This window comes from Neoarius graeffei, chromosome 3, assembly GCF_027579695.1.
Source record: "Neoarius graeffei isolate fNeoGra1 chromosome 3, fNeoGra1.pri, whole genome shotgun sequence".
Lineage (NCBI taxonomy): Eukaryota > Metazoa > Chordata > Actinopteri > Siluriformes > Ariidae > Neoarius > Neoarius graeffei.
The window spans coordinates 27986982-28008442 of NC_083571.1; the positions used below are offsets into that span (position 1 = coordinate 27986982).

The 21461-nt window shown below is 44.1% G+C and overlaps 2 protein-coding genes across 3 annotated transcripts in view; both read left to right on the forward strand.

Moving 5' to 3' along the window:
- LOC132883231 (CD209 antigen-like protein 2) overlaps positions 1 to 3548 on the forward strand; it is a 144508-nt gene extending 140960 nt beyond the window's left edge. The window contains exons 5-7 of the mRNA XM_060916588.1: positions 3002 to 3126; positions 3207 to 3313; positions 3401 to 3548. Coding sequence (XP_060772571.1) covers positions 3002 to 3126; positions 3207 to 3313; positions 3401 to 3548 — 380 coding nt within the window. The remainder of the gene's footprint in view (positions 1 to 3001; positions 3127 to 3206; positions 3314 to 3400) is intronic.
- A 17137-nt stretch (positions 3549 to 20685) lies between these two features.
- LOC132883232 (C-type lectin domain family 4 member M-like) overlaps positions 20686 to 21461 on the forward strand; it is a 32095-nt gene continuing 31319 nt past the window's right edge. For both annotated transcript variants that reach the window (XM_060916590.1, XM_060916591.1), the window contains exon 1: positions 20686 to 20898. In XM_060916590.1, the coding sequence (XP_060772573.1) occupies positions 20742 to 20898 (157 nt within the window). In that variant the 5' untranslated portion in view covers positions 20686 to 20741. The remainder of the gene's footprint in view (positions 20899 to 21461) is intronic.

Consider the following 21461-nt stretch of genomic DNA (forward strand, 5'->3'; position numbering starts at 1 on the left):
GCAAGTCCACACACAGAGGCTCGTTCAATCACTGGCTTTGGTCAGAATATATAGGTCACTGGTTTGCTTCTCCATGGCTTGTTGAATTTATTCACTTACACAATAAATCTTCCAACCTGTGGGAACTTTATCCCATAATAATCTCCTCCCTCATCGAAGGGCATGAATGGACAGGGAATGTCATTTTGATTTACTGTGATAGCTTGGCCATCGGGCGGCACGGTGGTGTAGTGGTTAGCACTGTCGGCTCACGGCAAGGAGGTCCGGGTTTGAGCCCCGTGGCCGGCGAGGGCCTTTCTGTGCGGAGTTTGCATGTTCTCCCCGTGTCCGCGTGGGTTTCCTCTGGGTGCTCCGGTTTCCCCCACAGTCCAAAGACATGCAGGTTAGGTTAACTGGTGACTCTAAATTGACCGTAGGTGTGAATGTAAGTGTGAATGGTTGTGTGTCTGTGTCAGCCCTGTGATGACCTGGTGACTTGTCCAGGGTGTACCCCGCCTTTCGTCTGTAGTCAGCTGGGATAGGCTCCAGCTTGCCTGCGACCCTGTAGAACAGGATAAAGCGGCTAGAGATAATGAGATGAGATGAGCTTGGCCATCATACACATTATTAACAAGTGTTGCCAGGCAAAACAAACCTAGCCTGGCAGCACTTATTTTATACCTATATGTTGATAATGGTAATATTTCTCAATCATCAGCAGTCAGGTTAGTCCTATGAAAATCCATGACCTTGAGTTTAACATTTCCAAGTCATTCAAGGTTTATGGTGCCAAATGAAAGCCCATATGGCACTTCCTATAAGTTGATAATGGTAAACATCTGTCTACCATCAACCGTTTAAGTTATAGCCCTCTGAAAATCTGTGACCTTGAGTTTGACCTTTCAAGGTCACTCAAGGTCAGAGATCATGGTGGCAAATGAAAGGCCATGTGGGAGTTCCTATATGCTCATAATAGTAAACAGTTATCTATCGGCAACCGTTTTTGAGTTATAATGGGAAATATATTATTTTGACTGAAAGGTTGACCTTTCTGGTGACCTTGACCTTCACTTTGACCCGATAACCCCCAAAATTTAATCAAGTAATGTATGGGCCATTGCCCACCTTCCCTGAAAATTTGAAGTCAATCAGCGCAACTGTCTAGACACTAAATTGTTAACAGACAGACAGACACACAAACAAATAAACAAGGGCAAAGGTCATGGTGCCAATTGAAAGCCCATATATGGCTTCCTATATGCTGATAATGATAAACATCCCTCTATCTCTAACCGTTTTCGAGTTATAATGGAAAATATGAAAATTTTAGCAATGACGATGACCCCCCCCTGACATTTGCCCCCAACTGCTAAGAAAACTACGAGAGATACCCCATCATGTAGCATATCAATGGAAGCAGAATTGAAAGATGAACATTTTGGAATTGGTTTAAATATGATGAATATGAAGGAAGATATCATGAACAAAATAATTTTTACCTTTTTGGTGACCTTGACTTTGACCAGATGATGCTCAAAATGTTGGAGGTTCTATTTGAGACGAATGCCCATCTATCCTGAAAGTTTCATGAAGATTGTTGCAGCTGTTTTCCCTTAATGTTGCTAACAAACAAACAAAGAAACCCCACCGAAAACAATAACTCGCCCCCTGGTGGACTCTGTCCCAGGTGAGGTAATAAAGGAGAGTCAAAATCCTTAAACATTATGCACTTCCTTTACTGTCTCACATCCTGAGCCACAAAAAAATTATCACAGACATCCTAGTCTGATATCTACAAACAATACATTCAGCCTTTTGCACAGCAGTCTCTGTAACTTTGCAAAACATCTTCCTTTTCACTTTCATCAAGTTCTAAGATATTTTGAATATACATCACACAAAAAAATGTTGGTTCAATACACCATCCAAACCTCTCAGATCTCATCCTCCTCAATTAAGACACAATAATTCAAGACCAGCATGATTGCGCAACAGGAAAAAAAATGTCCCTCTAATAATTAAAAGTGAATTCTCAGGTGTTTTTTAAAATTATTATACCTAATGCTCAAACTATTACCTCCAACTTTCTGTCAGTGTTTGTCAGTTCTCATCGACATTATGGACAAGCTTAAATTCTACTTCAAGCTAAAATCTACTAAATGCTTAAAATTTTGCTTAAATCTTTCTTTAAATTTACTCCCTTTACTGAACCCCACAGACACAACTCACCTGTAACTTCTAAACAGTGCCTGAGTCTGTAGTTAGTGTACATTTAAGGTCTGAATACAGATGTGCATAATTTCAGTATTAAAATATTACCCAACTCTGAACACAGCCTTAAATGTCTTTTTTCTGTGATGTGTGCAAGATGCATCCTCTGGATGCACTGGGACGCATCATCAGTGATGTAACCTGGGGTCACTGGGTGTTTCGGGTCTTTCAACATCAGACGCCCTCGTCCAGGCGACCCAGCTGAGTTTGATCAAACCCCAGCTTGCGTCCCAGCAGCAACCGCCCATGGATCAGCCCTCTTTATCCACAGCCACCTTGTGGCCTTCTCTGCGGCTTCACATATGGATCGGATGGCCCTCTTCTTAGCCACTCCTGTTAGGCCCAATTGGTTGAGGACTTTGCAGAGTGAGCGCCCTGCAAATCCTCTACAGCCCACCTCTATTGGCTCGTAATGAGTCTTCCAGCCCCCTTCCCGGCACTTCTCCACCAGCTCCTGGTACTTTGCGCATTTCCTTTCATTTGCTTCTTCCATCCGCTCTTCCCAGGACACTGTGAGTTCGAGCACAATCAGCTGTTTTGTTGCCTTGGAGATGATGATGATTATATCTGGCCGGAGTGATAAATTTCACTTTTCAAAGCAAGATGTTTCAACTCCAGTATTTACTACATCTCTACTGAGGTGAAAACCTGGACTGAGGGCAGTACAATATACAGTGTCTTATCAGTGCTGAGGCTTAACTAATTTTGAGAATTATTCTCCCTTTTTTTCATTAAAATGGTCTGGATCCAGGACGGACTCTCTTCAACTATAGTTTCTACTACATCTCAACTCAAGGAAAGAGTTGGACTGAGAGCAGACAGGACTGCAGAGAGCAAGGTGCAGACCTTGTGATCATAAACAACAGAGAGGAACAGGTGAGAGCAAGACAGACAGACAGAGAGAGAGAGAGACTGAGACTCTTATTTATTCTGATTATTTACTATAACCATGACAGGAGTTCATCAATAAATTGCTGTGTAACAGAAAAGTTTGGATTGGTCTGAATGATCGAGAGACTGAGGATATGTGGAAGTGGGTGGATGATACAACACTGACCACTGGGTAAGAAATCACTCAACTGATATTTGCTTATGATACAGTTACTGACTCTTCTTTGCCCTGAGAAAATCCTCTGATTCTCATCTTCAGGCACTGGGGACAAGGAGAACCCAACGGTCGTGAAATAAATGAGGACTGTGTTCTAACAGGTGATAGGATTAATCTTTTCAACAACTGGGCTGATTATCCCTGTGATGATCAGTTTATTGGGATCTGTGAGAAGACGAGCTTTAACTGAATTGCTGGATGTGAATGAAAAGCAGGAAGTTGAATTTATATTTTATCTGTGTAAGTCAGTGTGTTGTGCCTGAAATTCCTCTTAATAACTCTGTAACCATCATGGGGTCACTTGCTTTTCTTTTAGAACCTATATTTACATTCAGGTTCATTTAGGAAATAGTACAGATTCTACGGTAGTGATGTGTAAGCATGAGTGTAAGTGTGCTTTAAACTCATCAATCGGCTGTAAAATTCATTCAATCACTTTGTACTGTGAAGACAGCTACAATGCAAATTACTCAATGTTACATGCATCCTCCTTTTGGCTTCCTCTCTGTCCTTTCTTTTTATAATTCATGATACATGGTGTGAAGTCACAGTGATACAAGATAACAGAATAAAGCTTCAGTGTACCACTATAAATTCATCTCTGCTTGGTTCCTGTAGCTGCCTTTTAACTATGAAACAGGATTGTGAAGCATTATACAAGAACAATATAATGAACGATTTATGTATTCAGTCAGATTAATTCAGGCTGTGGGCTTACCCAGTGTATCACATATGATTTTGGCTTTCTGATTTCTATGTATCATGACAAAAAAATAACTGTCACCTGCATCCATAAGCATTTGTGCTCTGAGCAAGCAGTGCACCCCTCAAGGATTAAATGCAATGGACCTGTTCCAGACCAGAGGGCAATCATAGTACGTGCATTTCAGGATGCTGAACTCATACAGACTTTGCAAAATAGTCATGTGTGACCTTACCGAGCCATTTATTTCTAATGTTGGGCTGATACTCCTGATGCTAATGTAGCAGCAGAGAGGGAGGCCTGTGCTTAAGAGTTCCCTTCAGAGGCCGACACAGCAGCAGAGGGGCGGTTCTTAGCTCCAGAGCTCCCTACAGAGGCTGGAGCAGTGGCAAAGGGGGAGTCCTTCACTCCTGAGTTCCCTCCTGCTTGCACCAGGGCTCACTACAGAGGTTGACAGGGCAGCCCCTGTTTCAGAGCCAGCTCCATAGGCTGACAGGGTGGCTTCCGCTCCAGAGCCAGCGCCAGAAGCCGACAGGCACCATCTCATCACATAGGCTCACATAATTAGGGGCACATACCAGCACCTCAGGGCCAAATTCTGGTGGCCCCACATGCTGATCAACGACAATCAATGGGTTAACCCATCCTTGTCTAATGTAGGATTCTAGTTGCTCAACTGTCTTACGTAGGTCTTTTTTGTCATATCTTCTGTTTTATGATGTGCCAAATGTTTTCTATGGGTGAAAGATCTGGACTGCAGGCTGGCCAGTTCAGTACCCAGACCCTCCTTCTATGCAGCCATGATGCTGTAATTGATGCAGTATGTGGTTTGGCATTGTCATGTTGGAAAATGCAAGGTCTTCCCTGAAAGAGATGTCGTCTGGATGGGAGCATGTGTTGCTTTAGAACCTGGATATACCTTTCAGCATTGATGGTGTCTTTCCAGATGTGTAAGCTGCCCATGCCACACGCACTAATGCAACCCCATACCATCAGAGATGCAGGCTTCTGAACTGAGTGCTGATAACTTGGGTCGTCCTTCTCCTCTTTAGTCCGAATGACACGGCGTCCCTGATTTCCATAAAGAACTTCAAATTTTGATTCGTCTGACCACAGAACAGTTTTCCACTTTGCCACAGTCCATTTTAAATGAGCCTTGGCCCAGAGAAGACGTCTGCGCTTCTGGATCATGTTTAGATACGGCTTCTTCTTTGAACTATAGAGTTTTAGCTGGCAACGGCAGATGGCACGGTGAATTGTGTTCACAGATAATGTTCTCTGGAAATATTCCTGAGCCCATTTTGTGATTTCCAATACAGAAGCATGCCTGTATGTGATGCAGTGCCGTCTAAGGGCCCAAAGATCACTGGCACCCAGTATAGTTTTCCGGCCTTGACCCTTACACACAGATATTCTTCCAGATTCTCTGAATCTTTTGATGATATGCACTGTAGATGATGATATGTTCAAACTCTTTGCAATTTTACACTGTCAAACTCCTTTCTGATATTGTTCCACTATTTGTCGGCGCAGAATTGGGGGGATTGGTGATCCTCTTCCCATCTTTACTTCTGAGAGCCGCTGCCACTCCAAGATGCTCTTTTTATACCCAGTCATGTTAATGACCTATTGCCAATTGACCTAATTAGTTGCCATTTGGTCCTCCAGCTGTTCCTTTTTTGTACCTTTTAACTTTTCCAGCCTCTTATTGCCCCTGTCCCAACTTTTTTGAGATGTGTTGCTGTCATGAAATTTCAAATGAGCCAATATTTGGCATGAAATTTCAAAATGTCTCACTTTCGACATTTGATATGTTGTCTATGTTCTATTGTGCATACAATATCAGTTTTTGAGATTTGTAAATTTATTGCATTCCGTTTTTATTTACAATTTGTATTTTTGTCCCAGCTTTTTTGGAATCGGGGCTGTATATAACAATGCGTGTGGGAAGGCAGGGCGCGCTTCTCCGGGTGAAAACACTTTCATTCAAGAAAGCCCCCTTGCAAGTGGCATACTTTGAATTTATCACTTCAAAAAATCCATATTTCTGTTTCTTCTTAACAAGCCTGGAGTTTCATTACACATTTCCATCACAGCTTAAACCTATGTCCATGTCAAAACCCATGCCTGAGCCTCCACCTGCATATACGGCCCAGTCCGAAGTACAAGCCTGAACCAAAGCTTCCACCTGTGCCCTCACCCCCATTCAATGCCCAACCAGAACCCAAACCTTCACTTAACCCCATGTTCTGGTGCCACGTCCTTCCCGAGCCAGAGCGAAGCTCCGAGGGGACTTCATCCAATGCCAGGTCCTCATTCTTGGGGCTGTCCAAGGAGGTTTTTAGCTCCAGGAGGGACGACATTTATTTTTTTTTTGGGGGGGGGGATTCTGTCATGTCTGTGTCTGTTCACAATTGACACACCTTGAACTGTCATCTGCAGCCACGAGCATTTGCACTTTGAGCGAGGACTAAACACGATGCACCTGTTACAGATTAGAAGGCAGTCATAGTGTGTGCTGAACTCATACAAAATTTTGCAAAGTATATGCTCAGTGCCTAGTGTCTGACCTTACCAAGCTGAAGAAGAAGAAACCTTTATTTGTCACATGCACACTTATAAGCACAGTGAAATTCATCCTCTGTATTTAACCCATCTAAAGCAGTGAACACACATGCGCACACACACTCAGAGCAGTGGGCAGCTGCACCAGAGCGCCTGGGGAGCAGTCCGGGGTCGGGTACCTTGCTGTATGCAAATGAAAAGCAGTAAATTGAATTTATATTTTTATCTGTGTAAGTCAGTGTGTTGTGCCTGAAATTCCTCTTAATAACTCTGTAACCATCATGGGGTCACTTGTTTTTTTTTCTTTTAGAACCTATATTTACATTCAAGTTTGTTTAGGAAATAGTACAGATTCTTCAGTAATGATGTGTAAATGTGCTTTCAGCTCATCAATCTGCTGTAAAATTCATTCAATCACTTTGTACTGTGAAGAGAGTTACAATGCAAATTACTCAATGTTATATCCATCCTCCTTTTGGCTTCCTCTCTGTCCTTTCTTTTTATAATTCATGATGCATGTGTGAAGTCACAGTGATACAAGATAACAGAATAAAGTTTCAATGTACCACTATTCATTCATCTCTGCTTGGTTCCTGTAGCTGCCTTTTAACTATGAAACAGGATTGTGAAGCATTATACAAGAACAATATCATGAATGATTTATGTATTCAGTTGGATTAATTCAGGCTGTGGGCTTACCCAGTGTACCACAGATGATTTTGGATTTCTGATTTCTATGTGTCATGACAAAAAAAGACAGACTACTGACTCCAGACTGCTACAGAGTAGCTTCTATGATGCAAGTTGTCATGTCCATGTGTGTTCGTGATTGGTGTACCTCAAACTGTCACCTGCATCCATGAGCATTTGTGCTCTGAGCAAGCAGTGTGCTCCTCAAGGATTAAATGCAGTGCACCTGTTCCAGATCAGAGGGCAATCATGGAGCGTACATTTCAGGACGCTGAACTCATACCGACTTTGCAAAATAGTGAAGTGTCTGACCTTACCGAGCCATTTGTTTCTTATGTTATTCTGTTTTTTTGACTCCCCTTTGTATTTTTGATTTTGCCTTTTGTCTCTTCCACTGATCGCCTGTTTGTGCCTCACATGACCATTGCTTGTCTTTGTACTTCAATTCTGCCTAACATTTTGGATTTGTATACCTGCTGATTGTGTTTTATAATTAACTCTTCCTGTATTTACATCCATCTACTGCCAAGAATACACAACAGATTATTTGACTCTAGCATGGATGTAACAGAAGAAAGCAGGCATGCTCCACAATGCCATGCCAGAGTTTCCTTTCCTCAGCCTCGATTGGGATGTTTCCTGCAGCGGCTAGGATTGGACATACATTATACAAGAATGGACATTATACACCCTATAATGGAATGCATTATTCGCCAGATGGATTTTTGTTCTAATGCAGGCTATTCTGTGAAGACCTTGTGGAGCCCAAACTTACTGAGAACTGATGGGTAGTATGCATGATATACTGGCTCACCGGGTGAGCATGCTGGTGGGCCGAGTACCTATTCAGAGTCGAACATCCATGCCTCAGAAACTCCAAGTTCTTTGATGTGATGCTAAAATTCCAGTTCCAGGCTCTCAGGAAGGAGGATTCCCTCAAAAATTGGGGCGCTGATACTTCTGATGCTGATGCAGCAGCAGAGGGGAGGCCTACGCTCAAGGGTTCCCTCCAGAGGCCAAAACAGCAGCAGGGGGGCAGTCCTTCACTCCAGAGCTCTCTACAAAGGCTGGCGCAGTGGCAAAGGGGGAGTCCTTCACTCCTGAGTTCCCTCCAGAGGCAGCCACAAACAGAGCGGATTTCGCTCAAAGTTCCCTCCAGAGGCTGACATGCTAGCCTCTTTTCCAGAGCTTGCTCCAGAGGCCAACAGGGTGACTTCCTCTCCAGAGCTGACTCCAGAGCCCGATAAGCATAGGCGTAGCTAGCGAGTTGTGCAGCCGTGTTTTCCATGGCCAAATCTTAAACACGGTCATAAATCCCCAAACACAGCCTATAAATTTTATACTAACCCGTGTTAACCCAAAGTTTGTGGAATTTGGTCATTTTGTGAAGTAATGTTGTGCATCTCTGTGGACATTTTCATCAACGGTCAGAGGTTTCCCAGGGCGTGCCCGGCATGCCTGCTTTTCATATGTATGGAAGTTAAATTGAGAAAATCAAATTTACCACCAAAAATGTAGTGTTCTTATTGGTCAGACTTCGAAATGAGGCTTGAATGGAAGCAAAATACTATGAGTTCATCCTACCATCAAATGCAGAAACTGAGCGATCGTTTAGCGTCCAGAACAGAGTAAAGACAAGGCTGCGCTCCAACCTGATGGTAGAGAGGCTGGACTCCCTAATCTGCCTCTCTTACAACAAAATACTTGAGCAAGACTTCGACTTTGCCGCAGCATTGTGATACTATATGGAAGATCCACACAGGTGGTATTGATCTTAGAGACTGTGATGATTTTGTTATGGTTTATAAATTAGTCATTTTTTAGTGTTAGAATGTCATTGTTTCAAGCTTTTTCAAGAGTTGATCTCAAAGAAGAGAGCAACTGGACTTGCTTGAAGAATCTTGAAGACGTTTCGCCTCTCATCTGAAAGGCATCCTCAGTTCTGTCTGACTAATAGTCCAGTTGCTCTCTTCTACCAACCACAGATTACTATGTACCTGGATGACTGAGTATCTTCACAGATATGTTTCTACGCACTTTGGGATGAGTTCCCTTCGACTGGTGCGGGAGTATGAGAGGACTTCCAGAAAACTGGCAGACATCTTAGCCAGAGAGGATCGTTCATTTTTGTCAACCTGGAACTACCATCACTGAACAGAGGTGGGTGTCTAAGACATCTTTTATCAGCCACCTACAATGCAGCCATCAGCATTCTGATTCGGATTCTATGATGATCCACGAGAGGATAAATACTTGATACTCCCTATTAGTCAGACAGAACTGAGGATGCCTTTCAGATGAGAGGCGAAACGTCTTTAAGATTCTTCAAGCAAGTCCAGTTGCTCTCTTCTACAGTACCAGCCACAGATTACTATGTACCTGGATGACTGAGTATCTTCACAGATATGTTACTGGACATGTATGTGAGATGAGGAATGAGTGGGACATAACTATTCCTCCCTCGCTTGCACATGGGAGGTTGACTGAGAAAGTTTCGGTTACAGGTTGTTCTGAGATGCCCATCGTCTGAATAGAATTTGAGCTGAGCAGTGGGTCTACTGGAAGTACCCCATGTTGTATGACCTGAGTGTCCTGCTCCAGAATCTACTAAGAAAGTCAACACATGCCCACATACAGTGAGGGGCATACAAGGGAGTTTAGAGAAGGGAGTAGTTGTGTATTTTAACAAACTTAATGCAACTTCAGGTGTATCTACCTGGACTGGTATATTGGGCATTTCTGTGTAGTCTTGCTGTTGCATGCAGGTGCTGCTACTAATAGGTTTAACGTTATGTGAATGTTTAACTGTCTATGTGTATCATCAGGTGTGTGTGCGTTACCTCCCCTGTTCTCTGTGCAGGGCCCGTTCCCGGAGTCCACCTGTCAGTCTGCTTTGTACTCCTCACAGCGCCTCTGTTTGCTACTGTGGAGACAATCTCGAGCAATATGTCCCTTCTGATTGCAGTGGTAGCAGGTTGCGCCTTTTATCCAGGATGGGTCACCCTGGGTCATCCTGCCTCGGCCCCTACCTCGACCTCTTCCTCTAGGTCCAGGCTGAGCAGTCTGGAGAAGAGTGAGAGTGGCAGTGTGTAGGTCTTGGTCTCTTTTTGTTGACTTTGTCTTCTCCTCTTTCAGCAGCCTTTCTGCATGCACAGCATACTGCTCGATCTTGGTGAGGCTCAGGAGTGCCCTCCACTGCAGCCAGGGTCACGGGCCTGGTCAGGCCACTGTGTTTCTCATTTGCAGCAGTGAGACAAGTGAGAAACGCTGACACCACTTCACCATCTTCTTGCTTACACATACTGATCTTAGTCATGTCTCTGTTCAAGGGAAAGGCACTGTCCAGACAAGCACAGAAAGCAGTGATAGTACCTTTGTACTCACCATTGTCAGCCATGCTCCAGTCTGGTGTAGTCATTCGCTGGTCAGCTTCCGGCCACTCTCTGGAAACTTTGCTCCAATCTATACCCATTTTGGTCATGAGCAGGTGGCAAAGTTCATGGGTGGTTGGTCGGAATTCTCTGTAAAACATCAACAGTTCATTACCAAATCTCTTTCCTCCTACCTCTCTCACGTTGGGAAGGGAAGCCATGCTTTCCTTCATGTCAGCTGTTGTCCAGGGTCTGTGGACTAGAAGCACGTTGTCAGCTCCAGCCACTTCCACCACTGGAAGATGAAGGACTTCAGACTTTAGGTTACAGCCTTGTGGACCCACTGGTGAGCATGTGGTCAGGTCCAGGAGGGTGTCTCTTCCGTCGCCATATGCAAGACCAGATCTTGTGTGTGACGGAGAAGCAAGGGGAGGCGCCAACGCTGGAGGCGGCTGGTAGGCTGGGAGAGATTCCAGAGGCTCAGTTTTTTGCTTTGTCTTGACTTCTCCCCCTTTCTGTGGGTGAGGCGCTTCTGGGAGTGATGCTCCGCCTTGCTGAGGAGGCAGTGTGTGTCGGGGTGGTGGGGCAGACTCCAGGTCAGGGTCCATCTGAAATTTCAAACACTGAGAAGAGGGTGAGAGCCTTGCCTGTCGTTTCTCTCTTTTATACTCTCTCTTAAGTGTTTCTTCTTTCCATGCAGAAAACGCCCTCCAGTTCCCTAGGAACTTAACGTTATCTGCAGACTCTTCTTTTTCCTGCCATTTCAGCTTTTCTTCTAACTGTTCTATCTGCCTGGGACTAAAACTGCCCTTCTCAGGGAATCCTAAGTCCTTTACCCATATGTCAAACTGTGCCAAACAATCCTCGCCATATGAGGTTTTTATAAACTGGATGTTTGGGCTGTCACAGGAACACCCAATCCTTATTATAGCACATGTAGCCTCAGACTTACTTGTTTTTTTCTTTTCTTTCCCTAACTTGCCGTTTCTGTTCCCCATTGTACCCTGTTATATCAGTAGGTTATGACAAAAATGGCTGAGTTTTTTACGAGGATCACAAGAAGAATAGGTTGGACTATGTCCAAAAATGCGACACAATAATCCTTTAGGTATGTTCTTATTAGTAAACAATTTATCTGACATTTACCTTAAGCTGGGGTGGCACAGTGGTGTAGTGGTTAGCGCTGTCGCCTCACAGCAAGAAGGTCCGGGTTCGAGCCCCGTGGCCGACGAGGGCCTTTCTGTGCGGAGTTTGCATGTTGTCTGCGTGGGTTTCCTCCGGGTGCTCCGGTTTCCCCCGCAGTCCAAAGACATGCAGGTTAGGTTAACTGGTGACTCTAAATTGACCATAGGTGTGAATGGTTGTCTGTGTCTATGTGTCAGCCCTGTGATGACCTGGCGACTTGTCCAGGGTGTACCCCGCCTTTTGCCCGTTGTCAGCTGGGATAGGCTCCAGCTTGCCTGCGACCCTGTAGAACAGGATAAAGCGGCTAGAGATAATGAGATGACATGAGATGATCTTCACATCAGTGACATTAAACAATTAAGGGGTGAATTTCCTCTTCTTGGACTTCTGTGAGTGGGTTGCACTGGGACAGTCTCTCTGCAAGTCTTGAGCTTCAGTAGATTATTGTAATCAGGGTTAGGGTTAACCCTAACCCTACCCTTACATGCACAAGGCTTGGCTAAACTATGACAGGTTAAGACTTTCTCATAGATCTTTCTTTATTGTGACGGTCACCTCACTCACTAAAAATGCATTTAAATCTTACTATTTACTTATGGTCCCCATCATATTATGATGATGGGGGAACCTTGGATGCCCTCAGTCGTTGATGCTCACATCTTTCGGCTGCCTTCGTCTGGAGGTGGGCCTCACAAAGCTCCTTTCCCGATAAGAGAGCGGCCCGCCAGGCACTGCAGTTCAGCGCAATCTGGCACCAGTCGGCATTTATGCCGAAGAGCCGCAGGTCTTCCTTGGCACAGTCTTTCCAACACTTATGTAGACGACCCTTATCGCACTTGCCCTGCTTAAGTTCACCAAACAGCAGTTGCTTTGGTGTTCTAGAATCATCCATTTGTGCCACATGGCCGAGGCAGCATAGTCTCTTGTTTCGAAGCATGGTCTCGATGGTAGTAAAATCAGCACGGTGGAGGACCTCAGCATTGGTCTTATGCTGCCACCACTTGATGTTAATTATCTGTCAGAGCAATCTCTGGAAGTAAACTTCCAGACATGTGGTGACTAAGACGGATGTGATCAACTAAGGTCGGCCACGTTTCAGAACCATAGAAAAGAAATGGTAGAACTAATTGCCTTGTAAACAGTCAACTTAGTTGACAGACTAAGGCCTTTCCTGTTCCAGCACCTAGTATGCAAAGCACTGAAAGCTGCTGCGGCGCAAGAGACTCGATGTTGGCTCTCAGGGTCGAGAGTTGCATCATCTGACATGTTGCCACCAAGGTACGTAAATGTGTGTGCACCCTTTAGTGGATGGTTGTCGATTGTAATGGAGGGGGAGTGATCACTCTGTACATGCATTACCTCCATCTTAGATTTGCTGATGGTCAGCCCCCAGGTGTCGCAGGCAGACTTCAGTATGCTGACACCTTCCTGAAGGGATTCAGGAGATGTAGTTACCAGGGCAGCATCATCGTTGTAGAGGAAGTCATCAAGCTTGGTGATTGGAGTTGATTTTTCCCTTAACCTCTGGAGGCTGAAAAGTCTTCCATCCAGATTGTTTTATTTCCACTCCACACTCCAGCATAGATTCATGGACATTGGAGAGGATGAAGCTGAAGAAGAGGATAAACAGTGCTGGGGCTAGGATAAATCTTTGTCACAGGCCGCTGATTACTTCAAAGCATTCTGTAAAGTCTCCACCGATTAGTACTCTAGCTTCTATGCCACCGTGAAAGCTCTTGATGATATTGACTACTTTGGGTGGGATTCCGATCTTCTGAATCACTGACCACATGAGAAATCTGATAACTGAATCAAACGCCTTGACCAGATCAACAAACAATATGTAATTCCTGATGTTGCTCTCTGCATTTCTCTATAAACTGACAGATAGAGAACATCATATTGCTGGTGGAACAACCGCCCCTAAAGCTGCACTGCGGTTCAGGCAGGTATTTCTCAACATGGGGCCATACTCGGTTCAGAATAACTCGGGCAAATAGCTTGCCTACGACAGAGAGGAGTGTAATACCACGGTAGTTGTCACTGGAGAACCAACAATGTTTTTTGAAGATGGTGATAATGTGGCCATTTTTCATATCTTGTGGGACTCGTTTGGCCTCCCAGATGGAGAGGAGGAGCTTATGGAGCTCAGTCAAGAGAACTGGTCCTGCTGCTTCAAGAGCCTCTGCTGGGATGCAATCAGGACCCGGGGCCTTGTTATCTGTCAAGTGACCCAGCGCTGATTGAACCTCTTCAACTGTTGGGGATTTTCGAGCTTGTGGAGTATCTCACTTTGTGGTAGGTCATCTATGACACTTGGATCAGCTGTCCCTGGCTGGTTCAAAAGGACATTGAAGTGTTGTTTCCAGCGAGCTAGGATGTCCTCTTTTTCTGTTAGTCTGATGCCCTGGTCGTCGTTTATAGGGCTGATACCACTCTGATGCTGTTGGAAGACAAATTTAATGGCCTGGAAGAATGACCTGGAGTCATGCTGTTCAATCTCTTTGGTGTGGTCCAGTCACCACTGGTTTTGCAGGTGGCGAAGCTCTCTTTGGCAGATACTCCTGGCCTGATGGTATCTGGCCAAGTTAGCTGGGGTGTCACTGCTGAGGAAGGCTTGGAGAGTATCATGCTTCTTCTGCAGGAGTTCCATAATGGTTGTATTGTTTTCATCAAACCAGTCACGATGGATGTGCTCCTGAAGACCTATGGCATTCTTGGCACAGGTATAAATAGCATCATGGATGCTCTCCCACTGCTGGTTGATGGTGTGATTAGCAGAACAGTTGCTGGATAGAGTGCTGCTGAGTGAGTCCTGCATCTTCTGTGCTACGATTGGGTCTTTTAAAAGCTTGACTGTGACAGTTTGTATGGGTGGGTGGAGCACAGAAGGACAGCAGGCCAGAACTGAGTTCACAAAACTCTTTTTATTTCTACTTTTCAGTGCAAAACTTTAACTCTCCCAGCCATGCGCGCGCACACACACACACACACACACACACACACAAGTTGTCTGGTTGGGGAGAGAGCTCCCTCTGCTCTCGCTCTCTCTCCTTAAATAGGGCGCGGTCACTGGAGAAGACACACAAACACAGGTTAACTGACATCAGGTGCAGTGATTCTGCCACTTACCTTCCCCAACTCCGCCCTCCAGTCACAGACTGACGCTTGACCATGCCCCCGCTGCCACATTGACATTTAACCACTTCAGGCGACATCCGCTGCGTTTATGGGTAGATATATGGTACCGCAGTCACAGCCGAGCACAGACCATTTTGTGATCAATCCAACAATCCGCGCTACAGCATACTCTAGAGTCAAGGATGTTGCTGTTATGGTGCTGCCTCACGATAATGTAATTGATAAGGTGCCATCTCTTAGACCTTGGGTGCTGCCAGGTTCCCTTATGGATATCAGCATAGGAGAAGAGCATGTTGGTGATGCACAGGTCAAAGCGCATACAGAGCTCTCGCAGCATAGTACCCTGCTCGTTACAATTGCCAAGACCATGCAGGCTGATAACACTGGGCCAGACATTTATGTTGGTTCCACTGTGGGCACTGAAGTCACCAAGCAAGAAAAGACGGTCGAGTCTGGGGGTTGCTGCTAATACTGAAGATAGCTGGTCATAGAACAGAGTTTCTCTTCTGGGAGGCTGTGGCAGCGGGGGTGTGGCCAAGCATCGGTCTGTGACCAGAGGGCGGAGTCGGGGAAGGTAAGTGGCAGAATCACTGCACCTGAGGTTGATTAATGTGTTTTTCGTGTCTTCCCCTATTTAAGGAAGAGAGCGAGAGCAGAGAGGGTTCGCTCCCCAACCAGACGACTGGAGTGTGTGTGTGTGTGTGTGTGTGTGTGTGTGTATAGTTAAGGCTGAAAAGCTGTAATAAACAGGTTTTGTGAACTCAGTTCTGGCCTGCCGTCCTTCTGTGCTCCACCCACCCATCCGAAGTGCTACAGAGGCATTTGAAGGTTGGTGCACAGGTACATATAAAGGTGGCAGTGAACAACTTCAGCTTGATCCTCATATGCTCATTACCCTTGAGCTAGTCCCCTTCCAGCTGATCATGTTGGGGTGAAGGGTGGACTTGACTACAATGGTGACTCCTTCAAGCTTTGGTTGGTTGGATGGTCTTCCTGAGTGGAGAAAGGTATAGTTTCCCTCTACAAATTTACCTTCAGCTGGTATCCAGCATTCACTTAGACAGGCAATGTCGATGTTGAAGTGCTTCAGTTCAGAAGATACTAAGGCAGATCTATGCTCAGGGGTCTGTTGCTTGGATGATGGAGTATCTGACAGGGTCCGAGCATTCCAAGAAGCTATCTTGAGTTGTTTTGGTTGTTTGTGAGCAAATCTAGGGGGGATCAGGACCGTGGGGTCCACAAGGCTTTACTCAAGGCCCATCACGAGTGCTGTTATGCTACCCAGATATACGACACAGGTGTTGTTTGTGCTTGATTGGTAAAGGGTCTTTAGTGGGTAATAAGTTCCAGAGAAAAGGGTTGCTGGCCCTGTGCCATGAGCAAGTAGGCTGCCCTCTTCCATGCTTGTGTTCCTCTGACTGTGTTGCCATGGAGTGGAAAACATGCTGTTATTCATATGACCATGGTGAGACAGGAGAGGCAAACTGAACAAGGGTCAGTTGGGCACCCAAGCAGGGACTGACCCTGATTTTTATTTTTATTTTTTATCAGGGTTTAATCCCCGAGATCTGCCAGGTTCTGCATGATGAAACTAGGGGCAGCACGTGGAGCCACTGCGGACGGTCTTTGGCATATGATAGGCTAGATGGAGTGGCCACTTGCTGGAATGCCATATGTTGCACGTCACATGCTGCTGGATATGGCGAGGCAAAACTGAGACACCAAGATGTTACAGGTACAGTAACGTACTACTCCACGAGTGATCCTTGCCCCATTCATTGGGGAAGCCATGGCCTAATGGTTAGAGAAGCAATTTTTGGACCATGAGGTCGCTGGTTTGATTTTCTGGACCAGCAGGACTGGCTGAAGTGCCCTTGAGCAAGGCACCTAACACCCAACTGCTCCAGCAAGAATGGTGGAGTACCTTGTGTCTGATTAACCAAAGAAAAGCTGATGATGTGATCATCAGTTCGGGTGGTGCCCGACCAAAATGAAATGGGAAAAAAAATGTTTCATCTCACACTGAAAAAAATGAAAATCTCATCTCATTTTCTCTAGCTGCTTTATCCTGTTCTACAGGGTCACAGGCAAGCTGGAGCCTATCCCAGTTGACTACGGGCGAGAGGCGGGGTACACCCTGGACAAGTCGCCAGGTCATCACAGGGCTGACACATACAGTAGACACAGACAACCATTCACACTCACACCTACGGTCAATTTAGAGTCGTCAGTTAACCTAACCTGCATGTCTTTGGACTGTGGGGGAAACTGGAGCACCCGGAGGAAACCCACACGGACACAGGGAGAACATGCAAACTCCGCACAGAAAGGCCCTCGCCGGCCACGGGGCTCGAACCCGGACCTTCTCGCTGTGAGGTGACAGCGCTAACCACTACACCACCGTGCCGCCCAAAAATGAAAATCCAACCTTTAATTGAAATAAATTTATTCAGAGAAAAAATAAATCCCTCATCAAGAAATAATTTTTTATCAAAAACACGTCCATTTAATCACTGTTGACATCCAGAAACCAGTAGCTTTAAAGCTTGTGATAACACAGTCCTCTCCAATTCCAGCATCATTGGGTCCTCCAGGCAACCAGAACCTGAAAACACAGAGAGACAGAATGTCTATTTCATATTTAAAGCTTCAAACTGAGAGAAAATCTGCATGATGAGTAAAATTCAGTTCAGTGATGACTTACTGAGTGGTCAGTGGTGAACCATCTACCCATTTAAAATCTCCCTCTCTCTTACTGTCAGTCAGACCAATCCAAGCTTTGTAATCGCACAATATGAATATACATTCACCTTCCACTTTATTAGGAACACCTGCACGTTCATGCAGTTCTCTAATTAGCCAACCATGTTTGCATTGCACCACTGCCACAATCATACAGATACAGACTCTTTACAACTGTGGTGAGCAGAAAAGCATTTCAGAACACAGCACATCAAATCTTGAGGTGGATGGGGTCCAAGAGCAGAAGACCACATCAGGTTCCACCCCACCAGCCTCACATTCTTGTTCTTGGCTATCACTGGCACTGACTGGATAACTGCATAAATGTATAGGCGTTCCTATTATAGTGGATGATGTGTTTAGATACTCATTTATTCTCACCTGTTCCTCTCTGCTGTTTATGATCACCAGGTCTGCTCCTCGCTCTGTGCAGTCCTGTCTGCTCTCAGTCCAGTTCTTCCTTTCAGTAGAAATGTAGTAAATGCTCGATCCGAAAACTCTCCATCCTTGAATAGGGTATTTACATAAATATTAACACACAACACATCATGATTTATTCATAATGCTTCAGATGCGAGTGTACATGTGAGTTTTTAACATTCAACATATGTATAATATTCACTTATCAAGTCTATAAAGTACACTGGATAGTCCAAATTTCTCCCACAGTAACTGGTCTCTCCCTGTAGTCAAGCTGTTGTAGCTGGTGTGTAACTGGTCATTTCCTTTTGTCAGGTTGGTGTAACTGGTCTCTCTCTGTAGTCAGGTTAGTGTAACTCATTTTCCTTGTTTGTTAAGATAAGAAGGGGGAAAAAAACAGGAAATTGTAAAATCTTCAGCCCTGAATTCTTTCTTGTGGTTGAAAACTTGCAAAACTTGATGTTGGATGCTCCTTCCCAAAATGTTCAGTACATTTTTTGGAACAAAAAGTGCTCACTATAGCAATGTTTGTGTTTTTCTCTGTTATTTACACATATTTAATTGATTGATTATTAGTCTGAGATAACATTTCGTGTCCATCATACAAGTCCTTTTAAATTAGCTGTTCCTATACAGGAGAAACACTAACATATTACAACCTGTTGTAATGATGGCTCTAAAAACCCTCCACACAAATGGCTCATCGCTCTTTACACTACTGCTCCTCAGGTCCTGAATGTCCAACCCTTGGTCAACACTCCTGCTTTGGACAGTCAGGGAGCACATGATGACAGGGAGGTGCAGACAAACCAGCCTTACCTGAAGCTGATCAGAAATCAGGAGAGTATAAATAGGTGCTGCCACCACCACAGGTCAGTTGAGTTGCTGTGCAGTGTACTCATTAATACATCTCTCTTCTACTTCCAGGAAACTTGTAAAGTTTTGTAAAGTTTCCTAATAATGATCAGCTTCGTATGCAGAAAAAGACTATTAATTGCTTGGCTGCCAGAAAGGAAGTGGCAGTTGCTTCCTGGGGTCAAAGTGTGAAAACAACAGAACACTATAGCAACTATAACTTACGAGAAGGCGTGCATTAATATAGAGCTACTGTCAGATCTGTTGTTTTCGAAAATTAGTCAGTATCTTCTAAACAAACACATTCAAGAATTCAACAGTGCTGAAAGAAATTGTATTCATTCATCATGATTTTGCCTGACAGAGACCTATACTTTTTTTTCTGCACCATGTACCTATAGTACAGTGTTTCTCAAACTTTTTCAGACCAAGGACCACTTTGTCCCAAAAAAAAAATTTCAGGGACCACCTGTCAACACCCCCCCCCCGCCCCACACAACACACACACACACACCATACAGAGATGTGTACTATTAGGTGTATTTAATTGAAAAAATTATGGTTAACTAAATACATTAAAGGCCTATCCATTCCATATCCTCCGTGGTTTTTAAAGGCAAAAGTATGGAGGTTTAAAATTCAGCAAACAGTTAATCAGAACATTTCATATCAATAGTTCAAAATTGTTCAAAATTAGGAGGAACATGAATGAACTCTTAACTGAACCTGTCAGCCACTTCTCCATCCTTGTTGTTTCACTTTCAGTAAATTAAAAAAATCGCCACGAACACGAGCTAGTTACTGTAGGATTAGTTCAGAATTTTCGTTTGCTTGTTTTCAGGTCTGCCTGCCTGTTTGGCTGTGAGGCAGAGATTTGTGAGGTGACTGTTGCCTAGAGACGAGAGGCAGAATAAGAGCACGTGCACACAAGTTTTATGTGGTGCAAATTCAGATGCAGAACGCTTTTTAAATAATATTGATGAAATTACAGGCCCGTTTGATTCCTGTTAAAAACAAGATTGGATAAATTTAACTTTCTAATAATGTTACAAAGCATACGCTAGCTTATCTTGAAATGCTGACTACATTTGTAGATCACCTCGCGGACCACTTGAGGTCTCTCGTGGACCACACTTTGCGAAACACTGCTATAGTAGTATGATCAGTTTTGAAATGTTCCTGACAAAATGTAACCAAAGAAAGTTCATTACTTCTCTGAACACAGTAATGCGGAACGTGGAACTAATCACTATCTGTTTTTACTTTACTTTATGAACAGATGATGATGCAGCAGGATGGTATGGGGTGGAGCTGCTTCAATTTAAGACCAAGAAATCCATGCATGTCAGTGAAAAACCTACACAAGCATCATCCATAATTAACTTCATACTAATAAAATGTTCAGTGAACTCCTCAGAAGGGAGTCCGGTAGTCACATGACAGTGTAGTGACATGTGTCACTGAGCTTATACTGTCTTCAGAATGTCAGTTTCACAACCCAAAATAATACACTAACCACACTTGCTGCTTGATGCATGTTGAAAGAAATTGCGTTAAATGGGAAATATGAGTTCTACATACGGTAACAGCAATAGACCCAGTCATGTGGGCAGTGCACTTCAAACAGCCACTTTGAGTGTAGTTTAGACAGTTAAACACCCGTAAAACTACATCTGCTCATTGAAAGCTCAGGATTACTGCAAAGAGAAGAATGGAGATGAGTGAGGAGATTTATGGAAATGCAGAAGTTACAGAAGACAATCAAGTGGATTCCAGTGGCAGTCAGAACTCATATGAAGATGTTTATGAGAATGAGGCCGAAGTGGAGACCCAAAGGGCCAGAGCCTTCAAGCAATCTGAGAGCTCAGGTGAAATACACTCACACTTATAAATAAGTAGATATGTACTAATCTCCTTAATTTAATTACCTTGTGTAAAATTTCATTAAACAAAAAAAGAAAATCTGTAAAATTTTAACTCTTATTAAACACCCATACACACAACTAGGCTATGGCTAATACTGAATAGCTCCCATCACATTCACACGAGGGGTGTAAATCTCCCCTTTTCACATGATGCTATACACATCATTATACATAGTGTATGATACAAGAACAATACATTTAAATAAGTAATGATTTGATGCACTCCAATTCAGTACTGGTCTTATACAATCTGGTTCAACACTGACAAGTCGATGATGCTTTACTGTAGCTATCATATGTGTGAATCTACCATTTTCTATACCACTGTAGAAGTGCATGTGCTTGCCAATAAAGTAAACCGTTACATCTACAACCCCGATTCCAAAAAAGTTGGGACAAAGTACAAATTGTAAATAAAAACGGAATGCAATGATGTGGAAGTTTCAAAATTCCATATTTTATTCAGAATAGAACACAGACGACATATCAAATGTTTAAACTGAGAA